The sequence below is a fragment of the Barbatula barbatula genome (assembly GCF_947034865.1).
Source record: "Barbatula barbatula genome assembly, chromosome: 6".
NCBI lineage: Eukaryota > Metazoa > Chordata > Actinopteri > Cypriniformes > Nemacheilidae > Barbatula > Barbatula barbatula.
This window is the reverse complement of record NC_136765.1, coordinates 18,412,414-18,429,246: the sequence shown is the minus strand read 5'-3', so window position 1 is coordinate 18,429,246 and position 16,833 is coordinate 18,412,414. Positions and strand designations below refer to the sequence as shown.

The 16,833-nt window shown below is 38.2% G+C and overlaps 1 protein-coding gene across 7 annotated transcripts in view; it reads left to right on the top strand.

Moving 5' to 3' along the window:
• The first annotated feature begins 9,980 nt into the window (after window positions 1–9,980).
• ehbp1 (EH domain binding protein 1) overlaps window positions 9,981–16,833 on the top strand; it is a 113,823-nt gene continuing 106,970 nt past the window's right edge. For all 7 annotated transcript variants that reach the window (XM_079458364.1, XM_079458362.1, XM_079458359.1 and 4 more), the window contains exons 1-2: window positions 9,981–10,363; window positions 11,173–11,561. In XM_079458364.1, coding sequence (XP_079314490.1) covers window positions 11,458–11,561 — 104 coding nt within the window. In that variant the 5' untranslated portion in view covers window positions 9,981–10,363; window positions 11,173–11,457. The remainder of the gene's footprint in view (window positions 10,364–11,172; window positions 11,562–16,833) is intronic.

The following is a 16,833-nucleotide window of genomic DNA, read 5'->3' as shown; positions in this document are numbered from 1 at the left end:
TTTGATTATAATTTCTGCTGCATACTAGTATTGCAGATGAATAAAAAACCTTTCTCAGTATGGTTATGTAATTATTTGTCCACTGTGTTTCAAACATCAGGCTGGCAGGCAGACAGGCTGGAGTTACGAAAGAGAGATAGTGAATCTGTGTGTGTTAACCTTGTTCATCCCATGAGTTTAGTGTCATGCCTTTTCCTGTTCCCCTCATCCCTAAGGACATGAATCAAGAGGTCAGGTGAGGGGTTGCTATAGAGACCTTCTCATTTGGGATGGATAGACGCTCTTCCGTAGGTTTGAGTGCCGTTTGTGAACATTTTTGAACAGTAGGTGTTCTGTTTAAATCTAAATGATGACTTAATCAGGCTTTTGCAGTAAATCCGTTCAGAAACAAATTGCGGTTGGTTGTTAGGAAAGTGTTAATAATATGGAATAAATGAAACTTGTGTTTGCAATAGGATATCAGTGTTTGTATAACTGAAACACACACAGCATGAGGAACACTGCGGTCTGAGCATGTAGGGTGTAGAACTTCATCACCTTTAAATTTCACTTTCTCACACACATACAGATCGAGCATCTATGGCCATGTTTGGATATGAGAAGGCACAAATAAAAAACAAACGCCTGAAATCCAGTCGGTAGAGCAGAGTGTGCTGATTTTTGTTCAGCTTGGCTGTGCCGACTTGAGCTCTGCCAAGCTACTCTCTCAAATGCAGCCAACTCAATCTCCTCATGTTTTTCTTTTATTCCCTGCTTCCAAATTGTCTTTTATTTTGATCTTTTTGGAAAGACAGACTGTAGTCGACTGAAAGATCAGAGGCTGTAGATTATCTTTATGGCTCTGTGTCCTGATGCACTGATGGGATTCAGTGGAAGATTCAGAAAGACAAAGTCCCCTCAGTGTTTTCAGACATGCCCACCACCCTGTTTTTTTCTTGGCATACAGTCTGACAGCTAAAACTTTTTTTGGGCACTCACCGGAGAGTTGGTTTTCATCTGGCATTCAATGCATCATAAATACACGGATTTGTTTACCTGTTCACTGTGTGTATGGGTTTCTACAAGCATAAGAATGCAGATGTTTGACTGATTGGATCCATACTTGAGAATGTGGCTTGTGGTGGAGAGCTATGCGATCAGTTTTTTAAGAGTCGTAAAGAAATACAAATATATTTTTTAAAGCCTCTAGACATTTAATCGGACATATGTCTGTTAAGTGCAGGATGAGTCATCAATATTTTAGGCAATTTTTTAAGATGGTGATAACATCTGTGTGCCTGAAAGAAAAAGAGACAAAGCAAAGAAAAAACTAAGAAGGAAGGCAAAGCATTATCATCGGTGCTATTAAATCTCCCAGTGTCTGTTTCACTTGTTCAGAGTAATAAAATTATCAGCCCATACTTCCTCTGACGCATGAGTCTGGTGGAAAAAACGAGCTACAGAAATTTCGACTTCCATAATTATTGTTCACATGACCCTGTATAGATGGTAAAGGCAGTCAAATCAAACCCAAATGATTGCAAAATGGAAGAAGCGTTAATTATTCAGAGATTCACAGTATACCAACATTTTGCTGTCAGCCGTTCTGAATGATAAACTTCCAAAGATTGAGGCGAAAACTCTTGATTCCTACAGTGAGTTAGTCACTCAGTTTTTCCACATAGCCAGCCTTGTTCTCGCTGTGGAAACTCGACAGGACTGGAAAAGTTCTGTCCCTGGCAGGACCGTGTTAAAGACTTAGTGTTTTACAGTGTTAATGTGCAGTTTACACTCCATGAAAGAAATTCAAGATGTTATTTCAAGATCAAATGTTTGTTTTTTTTGTTATTTGGAATGTTGTTGTCTCAATACTAGAGCCGCACATACAGTATACTTTGTTTGCTCAATTTTTACAGCATTAGGTCACCACCTTCTGACCATTTACTTGAGTATGTAAATGATGTATGAGCATGTGCTGCTGTTCTAGTGCCTGCAGGTCTTCTTCTGCATTACGGCAGACTGACAGTAAATCTTGAGACTCTTTTTTAATAGACCAAGAAAGTGCAGACAAATGGCCATTTGAAATCAGCTGCCATGAATCATTGAGACTCTTGTGAGTGAATTGTTTAGTTACACACACAGATGTCTGATGAAATTAAATGTGTTACTTATGTTGTCAGTGCTCTCTTCAATGTCACAATGTACAATAAAATACTAAATGAAAAAATGCATAGATAATCATGCAGGTATTTACAGTATGTACTGTATATTAGATAAAGATTTTAAAAATGATGTGTTTTATTGTGCATTCCAATTACAGTTTTTCTCAATTGTTTACACACATTTTCTGAAAGCATGCCTCATACTCTCAGAACTCTACACACAAATCAAAAAACACAAACACAATGTGCAAAACCCCTCAATTCTCCTCCAAAATGAAACTTCACATTCAAAACAATGTTCTTTCTTCTCAAAATGGTATTTTGTTTTCAAATGACACACACAAACCATCATATGAATAGACATTTATAAGAACCAGTTGAACACTAATGTGCTCAATATAAAACACTATAATGAATGGAAAACACTTCTCCATTCATCATAATGACTTTGCTCTTTATATGGTTCAGTGTTACACTTACTACAGACATAAGTGTGTTGTAAAATATTTGTAGTATATATATATATATATATATATATATATATATATATATATATATATATATATATATATATATATATAGTCTGTACTACAAATATATATATAAATAGTTTTTATAGTCAGAACACGATAACAAATGTATTTTATTTTTCCAACAAAAACAATGTACAGTGTACATCCCAACCAACGCAAAGTTGCACATACAGTGGTGTACATACAAAACAACAGAAGAATTTACTGTATAGAGTTACAGTAAGAAAAAATATGCTGCATCTTCTCTTCGGTTTGGGTCTGACTACAGCACCTCATCCACATCACAAACAATGTTTTTCAGTCCAGCCATGAAAAGCATCAGCTGCTATATCGTCTTCCTTAGCTTGGAGAAGGGGTATAGGCGTTTGTGACAGGTGTTTGCCCATGTGATGAGTCAGTGTGCATATTTGAATGGCAGTGTGTTCCTTGTGAAAACAAGAGAATTGTCTGCCCGAAAATTGTGCCAAATGCAGAGAATTGTGTGTAGTGTTTTTGAAAAAAGTGTGTTTTAGAACTGCAATGTGAGTGTAAAGCAGGAATTGTGCTTGTAGTTTTGCAGAATTGGTTCAGGGGGTTGGTGAATGAGTTACATGTTGTGGTCATTGTGTCTCAAGTACCAATATTTGTGTGTAAACAATCGAGAAAAACTGTAATATCAATCAGACTGCAGTTGGTTTGTTTTGATTTGAGCCATAACAACTAAAAAAATACTGCTAACTAACACAATAAAAGACAATAAAAAATGTTTCAATAATACAGTTTTTCTCGATTGTTTACACACAAATATTGGTACTTGAGACACAATGACCACAACATGTAACTCATTCACCAACCCCCTGAACCAAGTCTGCTAAACTACAAGCACAATTCCTGCTTTACACTCACATTGCAGTTCTAAAACACACTTTTTTCAAAACACTACACACAATTCTCGGCATTTGGCACAATTTTCGGGCAGAAAAATCTCTTGTCTTCACAAGGAACACACTGCCATTCAAATATGAACACTGACTCATCACATGGGCAAACACCTGTCACAAATGTGTAAACCCCTTCTCCAAGCTATGGAAGATGCATGTCGAGATATAGCAGCTGATGCTTTTCATGACTGGCTGAAAAACATTGCTTGAGATGTGGATGAGGTGCTGTGGCCAGACCCAAACCGAAGAGAAGATGCAGCATCATTTTTTTACTGTAACTGTATACAGTAAATTCTTCTGTTGTTTTGTATGTACACCACTGTTTGTGCAACTTTGCGTTGGTTGGGATGTACGTACATTGTTTTTGTTGGAAAAATAAAATATATTTGTTATCGTGTATTTGTGTGTTCTGACTATAAAAACTATTTTTTTTATATATATATATATACTAAAAATATTTTACTACACACTTATATATGTACTGTCTGTAGTAAGTGTAACACTGAACCAAATACAGTTTTTCTCGATTGTTTACACACAAATATTGGTACTTGAGACACAATGACCACAACATGTAACTCATTCACCAACCCCTGAACCAATTCTGCTAAACTACAAGCACAATTCCTGCTTTACACTCACATTGCAGATCTAAAACACACTTTTTTCAAAACACTACACACAATTCTCTGCATTTGCCACAATGTTCGGGCAGAAAAATCTCTTGTTTTCACAGGGAACACACTGCCATTCAAATATGCACACTGACTCATCACATGTGTAAACACCTGTCACAAACGCCTATACCGGTTCTCCAAGCTATAGAAGATGCATGTGGAGATATAGCAGCTGATGCTTTTCATGGCTGGACTGAAAAACATTGCTTGTGATGTGGATGAGGTGCTGTGGTCAGACTCAAACCCAAGAGAAGATGCAACATCGTTTTTTATTGTAACTGTATACAGTAAATTCTTCTGTTGTTTTTTATGTACACCACTGTATGTGCAACTTTGCGTTGGTTGGGATGAACACTGGACATTGTTTTTGTTGGAAAAATAAAATATATGTGTTCTGACTATAAAATATTTTTTTTATATATATATAAAAAATATATATTTTACAACACACTTATATATGTACTGTCTGTAGTAAGTGTAACACTGAACCATATAAAGAGTAAAGTCATTATGATGAATGGAGAAGTGTTTTCCGCATTCATTATAGTGTTTTATAAAGAGCACATCAGTGTTCAACTGGTTCTTATAAATGTCTATTCATATGATGGTTTGTGTGTGTCATTTGAAATCAAAATACCATTTTGAGAAGAAAGAACATTGTTTTGAATGTGAAGTTTCATTTTGGAGGAGAATTGAGGGGTTTTGCCAATTGTGTTTATGTTTTTTGATTTGTGTTTAGAGTTCTGAGAATATGAGGCATGCTTTCAGAAAATGTGTGTAAACAATTGAGAAAAACTGTAAAATAATGATTGTTATTGAGTGAGAATTGAGTGAGAATGAGTTATCTCATTATGGAACCAAACTCATCATATATATATGAATTATTGTAAATATGTTCAGTTGTTTATACCTAAATGCTTCAGACAATTAAAATAAATGTGTGTGGTTGAACTTATAACTGCTTTCTCCCCACTAACAGGGTCTTCATACTTTAGTGAAGTTAAATAGCGCTGTCTAAAAGAATTATAGTGAAAGTGAAATTGTGCTGTCTTTAGTGCTGAATAACACAGACGCACACACGTGCATAAACAGTTTTTAGAATTGGTGTGAGTATTGACTTGTGCGACACATTATTTCTCACACATGCAGCAATGACACTGGCTTTAACTTCCTGTAAAAGCACCTTGTTTTTAGTACCCTCCACAAACACATTACTGCAGTTCTACAGAGACTTTATTCTTTCACCTGCAAGCAATAAGAGAGAGAGCCAGACTAACTACAGGATATATCAGCAGGAAGGTCATAATGATCTCCACCCCCTTTGATATTTCTCCCGTATCTCATGCTGCTTTAATGTCAACTACCTAGACAGCAGGGTCAAAGAAAACCTTCACCTTTTGTCCTGCTCTTTTCTGTATCACCCTCTCTTTTCTTGTCCCGATCTCTCTCATTATTTATTCATCCGTTTTTTCTCTCATTTTTAGACTCTTCATCAGCTTCTGCCAATTCAGCCAATTACTATTCCATATCCCACTGTAATGTATTGAGTCAAAACATTTTGACTCCAAATAACAAATATGATTTTGCCAATAATCCAGTCCATGTTTGGGGTCCAAATTCAGCCTATGTTTCCTCCTCGTCTATGTTTCTTACCAGAATTCTATTCTTCTGCACTTTTGCAGAAGAAACTGTGGGCAGAGAAAAGCTCACTGTGCAGAAATTGTACAGAGTTGCTCACAGCAGAGAAGTAGCAGCCGATAACAGCTTGCTCTCCCGGTTATGACAAATCCTTCTGAGGTACTGTCAGAAGATTGAATGCACCATTGAAGGAGATTACTGTGATATCACATAGTCAGTCTAACTATTTTTAAACAGAAGATGTTGTGAAGAGCGGTTGTCGATTGACTTAAAACAGGTTTTATATGACATAAGATTGCGTACTACCCATAAAAATTTGTTTATTGCAGGTATGTTGGAAGGACATTGGGGAACTTTGACATTTCTGCTCACTAATTTTGTGTGTCGCACATTCCTGATATAATGACTCAATTGAGCCATTATCTTTATAAGGTATGTGCAGCATATGTATATGTTCATAACTTTACAGCCTTCATTTTTACATAATCAACTTACATATATTACATAATATATTTTAATTTGTTTACTTTTAATTTGTTTAATTTCTGTAAATGAGCAGATCACATTACGTTTTAAGATATAACATTTAATTGACCGATGTCAATCGGCGCATTTAAACTATTCCCCTGAAACATATGGGTACCTTTATTGTTAACTTATGTTAGTCAAAAGGTCTCCAGCTGGTCTGGAGTATTATGACACGCAGTGATGTCATAACCTCATTCAATGCAGTAGTGTGAGTGCATTGCAGTAAAGCACAGAAACAGATCATTTTCTTTCTGCTTCTAGTTAGAACACCCATCTGCTCTCCATTATTCAGTTTTAGAGCGAAAATATACAACAGAATCAGTTGAGCTACAAGTAATAATGAAAGAACAAATACACTTTGTTCATTTTGGGTATGACCTATCAGTTGTTTCGGATGCGGGATGGATTTAGGCCTTCTTGACACCTGATATCGACTGGAGGCCCTTTGTTGGTTTTAAAAGGCCACTGTGATCTGAAGTGCCAGACAGCCGTGGGTGATGTTACATTCTTACATACATGAACAACAAAACAACACAGATCTGATAATATTCACACAGTGTTAAGGCCTATTAACAACAATCTGTATATTCTTTTGGCATACTTAAAGGGATAGTTCACATAAAAATTTAAATTCTGTCATCATTTACTCAGCCACTTGTCTTTCCAAACCGGTATGAATTTCTTTCAAAGAATGTTGTTTAGACAATGATATTTTGAGAAATGTTGGTTACTTTCAATCTATGGAAAAGTAAAAAAGGGACAAATACAAAATTGGAAAAATGTTGATGCCAATGGTTATGTCCCTTTTTGACCCAGTTATGGATTATAAACAACCCAGCAAGGCCTCTACACATTATTTAAATAAACAAATATCATAATACATCTGTTTTCAGTAGCACAGAGATTGAATCACAGTGCACATACAAATGAACAGTTTTAGATGACATTCTAAGTGAGTTTCAAGGATACACACTTCAATGTATCTCATGAATGATGAACTTAATCTCAGAGACTTCCCACTTTGTGCATTGAAATACAGATTACAGTTTTTCTCAATTGTTTACACACATTTTCTGAAAGCATGCCTCATATTCTCAGAACTCTAAACACAAATCCAAAAACACAAACACAATTGGCAAAACCCCTCAATTCTCCTGCAAAATGAAACTTTACATTCAAAACAATGTTCTTTCTTCTCAAAATGGTATTTAGTTTTCAAATGACAAACACAAACCATCATATGAATAAACATTTATAAGAACCAGTTGAACACTGATGTGCTCTTTATAAAACACTATGATGAATAGAAAACACTTCTCCATTCATCATAATGACTTTGGCCTTTATTTGGTTCAGTGTTACACTTACTACAGACAGTACATATATAAGTGTGTTGTAAAATATTTTCAGTATATATATATATATAAAATAGATTTTATAGTCAGAACACACAAATACACGATAACAAATATATTTTATTTTTCCAACAAAATCAATGTACAGTGTACATCCCAACCAACACAAAGTTGCACATACAGTGGTGTACATACAAAACAACAGAAGAGTTTACTGTATACAGTTACAGTAAAAAAAAACTATGTTGCATCTTCTCTTCGGTCTGGCCACAGCACATCATCCACATCACAAGCAATGTTTCTCAGTCCAGTCATGAAAAGCATCAGCTGTTATATCTCCACATGTGTCTTCTATAGCTTGGAGAACCGGTATAGGCGTTTGTGACAGGTGTTTACACATGTGATGAGTCAGTGTTCATATATGAATGGCAGTGTGTTCCTTGTGAAAACAAGAGATTTTTCTGCCCGAAAATTGTGCCAAATGCAGAGAATTGTGTGTAGTGTTTTGAAAAAAGTGTGTTTTAGATTTGCAATGTGAGTGTAAAGCAGGATTTGTGCTTGTAGTTTAGCAGAATTGGTTCAGGGGGTTGGTGAATGAGTTACATGTTGTGGTCATTGTGTCTCAAGTACCAATATTTGTGTGTAAACAATCGAGAAAAACTGTAATTTCCTCACAATGAGGTGTGTGAGGTTTGACATAACAAATACATAGAATTGAATTGCCCATTGAGGTGTGTAAAGGCACTGTAGTTTATCTGTGATGTCTCCGTCTGCAGTCAGAGAATCTATTGTGTGACATCACTCTTCTTTCATTTCTTTGTCTTCACCCATGGCTGTGCCCGCTTGTCCGCTCGTACGGGAATGATTAACTTACAGTAAGCATGCTTATCTCACTGCCAGTGTACAGACTTATATTACCACTGGGACACACACAGGAAGGAGAAAGTAAAGTCAATACACAGACAAACTGCAGACTCACGCCATGCCAAAACTGGGCAGTTGGGTGGAGACCCCTTTGAAATTAAATCATTGGGTTTTACATTTTAATACCAACCTGGATGTTTTGTTCAGCGTTCTATCTTTCTTTTGATGGCTTTTTCATTAAAGATAAAATCCTTCCCCACTTTCCTACATCACAGAGGAGATTATCTGTTACAAGATGGTGTTGGCACGTCAGAGCATTGGCCTGAGAGGTTTAATGTTTTGCTAACACATGTTCTGAAGTGTTGGCAAGCCATAAAAAGCACGATCTGATCTACAGACTTCTTGAGACCTTGTCTGGCACAAGGCAAGCGTGTCTGATTGGTCTGTCCAAGAGCTCAAAGGAGCACTTGGCACCATGACACTGCAGTAAGGATGTAACAGCACTCTCTGTATACGCTGTGACTGCTTTTAGGAAACACACCCTTCTTTGCCCCGACACCCTCATACAGCTTCACATTTTGCAATATTTCAACATCAGGGAGGAAACCCATCTCACTCACTTCTTCAAGATAACAATCAGGACGCCGAAGAACAGGCATGAACCCCCCTCTCCACATATTCACAATCTCCTGGGTGCATTCCCAAGATTTTTTTTCAGCTTCAAAGCATTTTGAGACACATATTTGTATAGAAAAAAGCACACATTATTTGAAGTTCAACTTTCTTATCTGTTAAATCTGTATTTTCTGGCTTTAGGTAAAGGACAGAACAAAAATTGTTGTAATGTTTTAGGTTTCTATAGATTTTTCCAGTGCCATTTGGCAGTGGAATGTGTCTTGGTACTCTCTCTCTCTCTCTCTCTCTCGCTCTCTCGCTCTCTCTCTCACACACACACACACACACACACACACACACACACACACACACACACACACACACACACACACACACACACACACACACATTTTGTATTATATATTTTTGTTTTAACCTTTTTAATGCTACACAGATAGTATAATAACAATTTACTCTACTTATACTTCATTAACATTCATACATATTCAATATGCAACACTTATGTTCCCACTCAACTATATAGTGTATGCAAGTATGCTTCCACACACGGGCGGGTTAAAGATTCCTGAAAGATGTTTCCATTGCCCAATAGGAGCTCTCACTGGCAACAAAAGCGTTAAGAAACATCATGAATATGTAAATATTGACCCCCCCGAAAGCCAATGGGAGACGTGCGGGGGCGTATCCCGGAGGCACAGCACAGATGTTTGACTGAATGTGGGATTGGGGAGGAAAATGATGGAGTCCTGATACGCGGAGTTTGTGTGCGAACGTGAAACACAGCGCTGGAATTTCTGTCTCTCAACCGGGAAAACCATCGCATCTCCTCGCCCTTATACTCCTCAGCTTGGTTGTTGTCAGAAAGAGCGCGACTATCCAAGGAATTGTGTTTTCTATGCTTCGGTTTGCCAAAGGATAGCCCGCCTGGCTAAGGTTAGCCGAGGCTGCTAGCGGAGCTCTATGTGAAGACCCTGCCAGTGCGGCTCTTTAGCTCGTTAGCGGGCTGAATGCAGCCACGCGCCTGCCTCCGCATCGGGCGCGTTCACCCGCCGCTGCTGCCTTATTCACGGGGTGAGTGCAGGACTCCGGGAATGCGAGCTGGAGCCATTGTTTAGGAATGAGCTGTTGTTATTATAAGGGCTTATTGATAACTGTTAAGATGCCTTAAGCTATCTTGCTAGTCAGGTAGTTAAATGGACACCGTGGCTTTAAAGAGGCTATTTAACCGTAACCCGAGAGCAGATGTCTAAAGTCAGTGTTACAGCAGATAGTTCACTAGCACTGACAGTTCACTTTATAGTATGTAGATGAGAGTACAAGTTGTTTAGAGAAGTCTTCAGTCATGTATGGATATACATGTTCAGTCAGATGTCTGCAGAATAATGAAAAATAAAGGTTTAGGGAGGTTTTAAACTATTAACCAGATTGTAATCAATGTAATCTATTCATCCAGCTATTATGGATGCTGCTTTAGTAAATGACACGTGTTACATGTTTGTTTGCATACAATGTAAAGTATTAATAGTAATACCCAGTTCTAGCATCGTATCTTTGATTCGATCATTGTAAATGGTCCAGAAAAGTAACGTGTGTTATGAAATACGGTTGCTCAGTTTGACAAAGTCAGCTAAATCTCTTTCCTCTGATGCTATCGGTTTGTCTCTGCCATGCACAGATTAACGTTAGTGTTAAATACTTTTGTGCTGCTGGTATTATCAGCCTTTAAACTCAGGATGGCCACAAATTTCATAGACTTCTAAAAACCATCTGGCAGATAATAGCGTTGTTTAAGCGTGATAGAGGTTGACGTGAATTTGCTGCAGATTTGCAGGAGCTTTTTTATGACTGAAACCTAACCACCTCGCTCTTTGCCTCTGCAGGTATATTGACACCTGGAAACGAGGAATACTGAATTTCACGCGGAATTTATTTTGAAGGATTTACTGTACGATATGAGCTGTGCGAGAGCTTTCAGTCGCCCCCTTGGATTCAACATATCATCATGGTGATCTGCGTTTATCAGCCCGAATGTTTTGACAAGGGATCTACGCGTTTCCCGGTTCAATGAATGCAGATTTGGACGGATACTTTTGAGAACTTTTCCAAGGAGACGATTTGCCAGGAGGCGGCGTCAAAACGATCAGTTCCTCAACACAGGAATAAACATGGCTTCGGTGTGGAAGAGACTGCAGCGTGTTGGGAAACATGCCTCCAAATTCCAGTTCGTGGCATCCTATCAGGAACTCATGGTGGAATGCACTAAGAAATGGTGAGTTACTGCTCTGTCTCTCGCGTGCCGCTTCTCATTTCCGCGCGCGCACGAGTTCGGCTTCTGGAATGCTGAGTTGGCCAGTGACGTATCTCGCGGCGTTGATTTATCATTTCCAGAGGCGATATGGGCGTGTCTGGGTGTAGATGCTGGCGATGTACACCTATACTTTCCTTCAGCATTTTCTCTTTATATTTGTTTATGGATTGTTTCTTACAAATATTTTTATTTGCTCTCCTGTAGCTCAGTGGTTAGAGAATGGCAGTAGCAATGCCAAGGTCGTGGGTTCGATCCCTTGGCATTGCAAATGTTTAGTTAAATTCAATGTAAGTCGTCAAAGCGTCTGCCAAATGCATAAATGCAAATGTAATGAATGAGATCTTCTGTCAGTGTCAAAATGGGTGTGTTACTCGGCTTGTGAAGCAATTGTAATTCTTAAGAAGTGGATAAAATATCAGTGCATTTTGTGTATTTCTGTGCATTTCATTTAATCTGCAAAATGGATGTAAACCCAATAGATAGTAGGGGAACACATATTTATGATCTTAAGGTTTTACATTTGGTCCTGGAATTGAAAATTTGCTTTACGTCCCTGCTACATAGTGTTTTAACATTGCTATGCTGCAACGTAGTGCAAAAAGTAAGCGTCGTGAATCACAGTATATCAGGGATTAACTTCTCAAAATTCCTCTCGTTTCTAAGTCTTTAAGTATTTTAGTCTTTAAAGGGCTCATCGTATGAGCACTTTCAACAAGTTGGCATGATTTATTAGGGTCATGAAAAGTCTGTAACATATTTTGCTTAAAAAGACTCGATGGCTGTGCAAACAAAACTCGTTCCCCTTGTCAAAAACAGCTATGCTCACAGCAACCGGTTTTGGCGTATGTCTCTTTAAATGATAATGGGCCCTATTTTAACGATCTAAACGGATGGTCTACAGCGCAGGTGCACTCAGTGTGTGTGCGAATCAGAAAAGACTGGACGCTAAACTCCAAATGCTCATTTGCAAATAGCATATAAATATAGAAAGTTTAACTGGCTTTGGCTGTTCTATTAAGCCTGTGACTGACATAGCTCCCTTCGCTATCATATGCTAACGTTATCTTCCTATATATGGTACATTTACGTCAATTCAGACTGTTGATAAATATTACTTACATCGGTAGCTTTGTCGATTCCTCTTGAGGAACAACTTTGAAGCAAATCCTACATGTACTGTCTCAGGTTGATAAAGCACTCCGGGTTGAAGTGATCTGTGCAAACAAGCAGGTTTTTACTTATGGTTTCTGAGGGATTTTCATTCAATTAAAATAAAAACTGTTGCTTTTGAAACAACAATGGCGGCAGCGCCATCGGTGGAATTGTGTGGATTAAGGGGCGGTAACATTATAATAAGAGCCTCCCTCTACGTCACCACAGGAGCGAAATCTGAACGGCTCAATTTTTCACATGCTTGCATGGAGAAGCACACCAAAACAAACTTACTGGGTTCTAGTTTTCATGTTTTCGGAGTTTGTTGACGGAACGGAATATACCACTGAAACGCGCAAAAAAGTAAAATTTTCGTCCGATGAGCCCTTTTAGAGCACCTTCTATAGGACAGGCTCTCAGTTCTTCAAGGAAAGTATGAAGAAAATCTCATTTGAAGTAATCTGAAGACTGTTCAGGTGCAGCATTATTTCTTGGCCCTGGAGGTGTATTTAATTGAATGCTTTACTCACGTTTGGCACACAAACCCTTGAGGTGTTCCAGATGTGTCAGGTATTGGTATGCTAGAAATGCACTAATGTCTGCTGCTAAGGGCACTGCTGGGAAAGAAAACCTTTCCATGGAAAAACACTATTTCGTAATATGGCTTGAAAACCAGAGTGCCCCAGGGAGGCCCAATTTCATGATATTTAATGGAATATTGAATTTCTTAGATAATATATCACAGGATAATGCCGTTTAACCAAAATAATTGATGCTTCAGTGTAATATTTTAAGTGTGTTTACTATCCTAGTAAAGGGGCCTAAAGACTATTATACATTGACTAACAAGATGCTGAAAGCCGGTTGCACCAGGGGGAGGCTAGTCAACTGTGTGTGTGTGTGATGGCTTCGTGATCTGTATGTTTTGTGGTTAATTTTTCCGCTGTGACATTGTTCTGATGGAAAGTTACGTTTTCCACTTTGGTCTCAGGAGGAAACAGCTCTCCAAGCTCGAGTAAAAGTTCACATTCTCACATTTTATGTAGAAAAACCACAGGTCATTTGTTCTGGAATGCACTAAAGATGGGAAATGTACTCGGGGGCAAGAATGGGGGAAAATGTGTGGAAGACTAAAATATTGAACAAATCCTTAAGGGGTCATTAAAAAATCCAAATGAAAGAGGAAATCTAAGCATTCTATGGTGGATGTAAAAGAAAGTCAGTATAGGAAATTCTGAGAGTTAGGTGGTGTTGCATTTTCTGTAGCCATTGGTAGCGTACAACAGCTCTGTGTGTCTTACTGTGTTAGTGGTCAGCCAGCATCCAGCCAACACCTTGGGCAGTGTTTCAGAAGCATGTTGCTAGGATACAGGGCACGCCACAGCCTGCTTAGGTATCCCCGCCTGTTGATTCACTGCCTTCTAGAAGGTAGGCCTTTGCTGTTCTCTTGTCACTTGGCATTGGCAACATTAAATGTTAAATAGATGAATTCAACAGTGTCTCTGGTGTTAAGTAATGTTGTATTCCATTATGGTTCCCACACCTTTAAAGCATAGACACAATTGCTGAGGATTTTATTCCTCCAGTAATATGTTACCATGGTGGAGTCTCTGCTGTAATATTTATTGTCACTGGTGTTTTGCAGCAAAATAATTTAAATGGTGTAATTAATTTAGTTGCTATAGAGTATTTATATTAAAGATTATCATATTATTAAGAAATGATTAATTGAAATCAAACTTTGATTTTTTTAATTTTGAAACATTAGCCTGGATTTCACAGACCGGGTCACACATTGTGACACCCCCTGACTGCAGCAGTAATTGTTAGATGCTTTACATTTAGTCATTTAGCAGACGCTTTTATCCAAAGCGGCTTACATAGATTTCAGGGAGCTATAATACAATAGGTGCTAAAACCAAGTTACTAGTTTTAACAAAAGCTTGAACAATACCGAGTTTTTTTGTGTGTTAAGTATTCACAGAAGAGATGAGTTTTAAGTAGTTTTTTTAAATGTTGTGAGAGATGTGGTCAACCGGATGAGATGAGGAATGTTCCACCAGGATGGAGTTGTAAAGGGGAATGAGCAGGAAAGCGACTTGCTGCCCTTTGAGAAGGCACTACAAGACGCTGCTCGTTTGATGAGCGCAGGGCTCTTGATAGGTTGTCGGAGTGTAGGAGGGTGTGAAAGTATGCCGTTGCAAATCCAGTGATAGTCCTGTAGGCAAGCATTAGTGACTTGAATCTGATAGGGGCTTCAACTGGTAGCCAGTGGAGAGAGATGAAAAGGAGTGTCACATGAGACCTTTTGGTCTGTTGGAAGATGAGGCGTGCTGCTGCATTCTGAACCAGCTGGAGTGTTTGATATCCTTTGCAGGGAGACCATCAAGGAGAGCATTGCAGTACTCCAACCTTGAGATTACAAGGGCCTGGACAAGGAAATGGCTCAGTGATGCTGAGCCATTTAACAATGAATTTACTTTACTTCAGCTTTACTGTACAGGTCAGCATTCAGGTCAATATTCAAAATCTCTCATAATTGTAGAGCTTGCAAATACTTTTTCCAGCTTTAATATTTGTTAACTACTTTTTAATTGATATGGTGTAGAGATTTTTAGGGCCGATATTTTGATTAATTTGCATGCTAAATGTCACGCTATATTGATAATAAGTGGATGCACAACATTTCTAATGTTCAGCCATCAGACAGCAGTTAGCAAACAGAAGAAACATTCATGGTTAACATTTGAGTAGTGCCTTCATCTTCAATTCAGTCTATAATTTCAATATTCTAGGTAATATGTTAGCAAGCAAGCTGCTGATAGTTTTTGACTACAGTCCTTAAAGTTACCTGCAAGTAAGCTACCCTTCAACCAGTAGCATTATGCCAGTTTCTCGGCGGTTCTTTTACTAAGCAAAGGTTAGTAAGCTACATAGTTTAAAATAGGAAAATATCAGAATTTAAGCCTTGCCTTTATCTCCCAGGACTGTTGTTTAATTTTTCAAAAGTTTTGGCTTGGGGTTCTTCACATGCGGCAGCAGCACGTTCCACCACATCAATAATGCGGGGCTTCCCACGGACATGCCTATAAAATAATGTTGTTTTGTCTCAAGATTTGTATTGAAGGTATTTTAATAAAAGTGACTTAAATATCCTAATTTAAACAAGACATAGACTAGTCCTGGCTTAAAATAAGCTTTGTCTGTGAAACTGGCACCTAAAGTTTTATAAAACTGTGCTGTTTCAATTTCTCGTCTTCAAAATTTGAATTAATAAACCATTTTCAATCTTTGACGTATCACAGCTTCACACAAACCCAAAGCCTTTAGACCTGCATTCCTCCCACACCATTTTCATGGCCTTGACATTTTCTGTAAGAGTAGTGAGAAGGGGGTTGATGTATAAGAGAGAGAGAGGGAATGCGGTTTAGAGGAGTGTGAAATAGTTTTACATCCTGTCAGCAGAGTAAAAAAGGTCAGACGATTCAAGGAAAATGTTTCACTGGATCTATTACATTGCATTTGCAATGCGTTTTAGTTCTTTCTTTCATTCGTTCTTTCTTTCATTCGTTCTTTCTTTCATTCGTTCTTTCTGTCTTTTCTCTCTCTCTCTTTCTCTCTCTCTCTCTCTCTCTCTCTCTCTCTCTCTCTCTCTCTCTCTCGCTCTCTCTCTCGCTCTCTCTCTCTCTCTCTCTCGCTCTCTCTCGCTCGTTCGTTCGTTGCATTTCCACACGTTTGGCTTGAGGATTTGCAATGTAATGCTCATATTTCTGTCAGTCACTGTGAATGACTTTACTGCTTGCCCACAACACACAGTGTTGCCCACTCACTGTCACTCTGAATTAAGTCACCCAGTGTGAATGAAACAGACCCTCATTTGTCCTCACTCAGATGCATGAAGGATGGCTTTTGGCATTGTGTATTTGGTTCTGTCTTTCATAATTATTTATTTGATTGTTTCTGTAGTAGCAGTAAAAATTGACTTAAAATGTACTTGAGGAAGTGATTGATTTGAAGTGAGTTGGCAGATCTGTGATTTACATGCTGTTTAGACTGCAGGATAATAATCTGTCTGATTAGG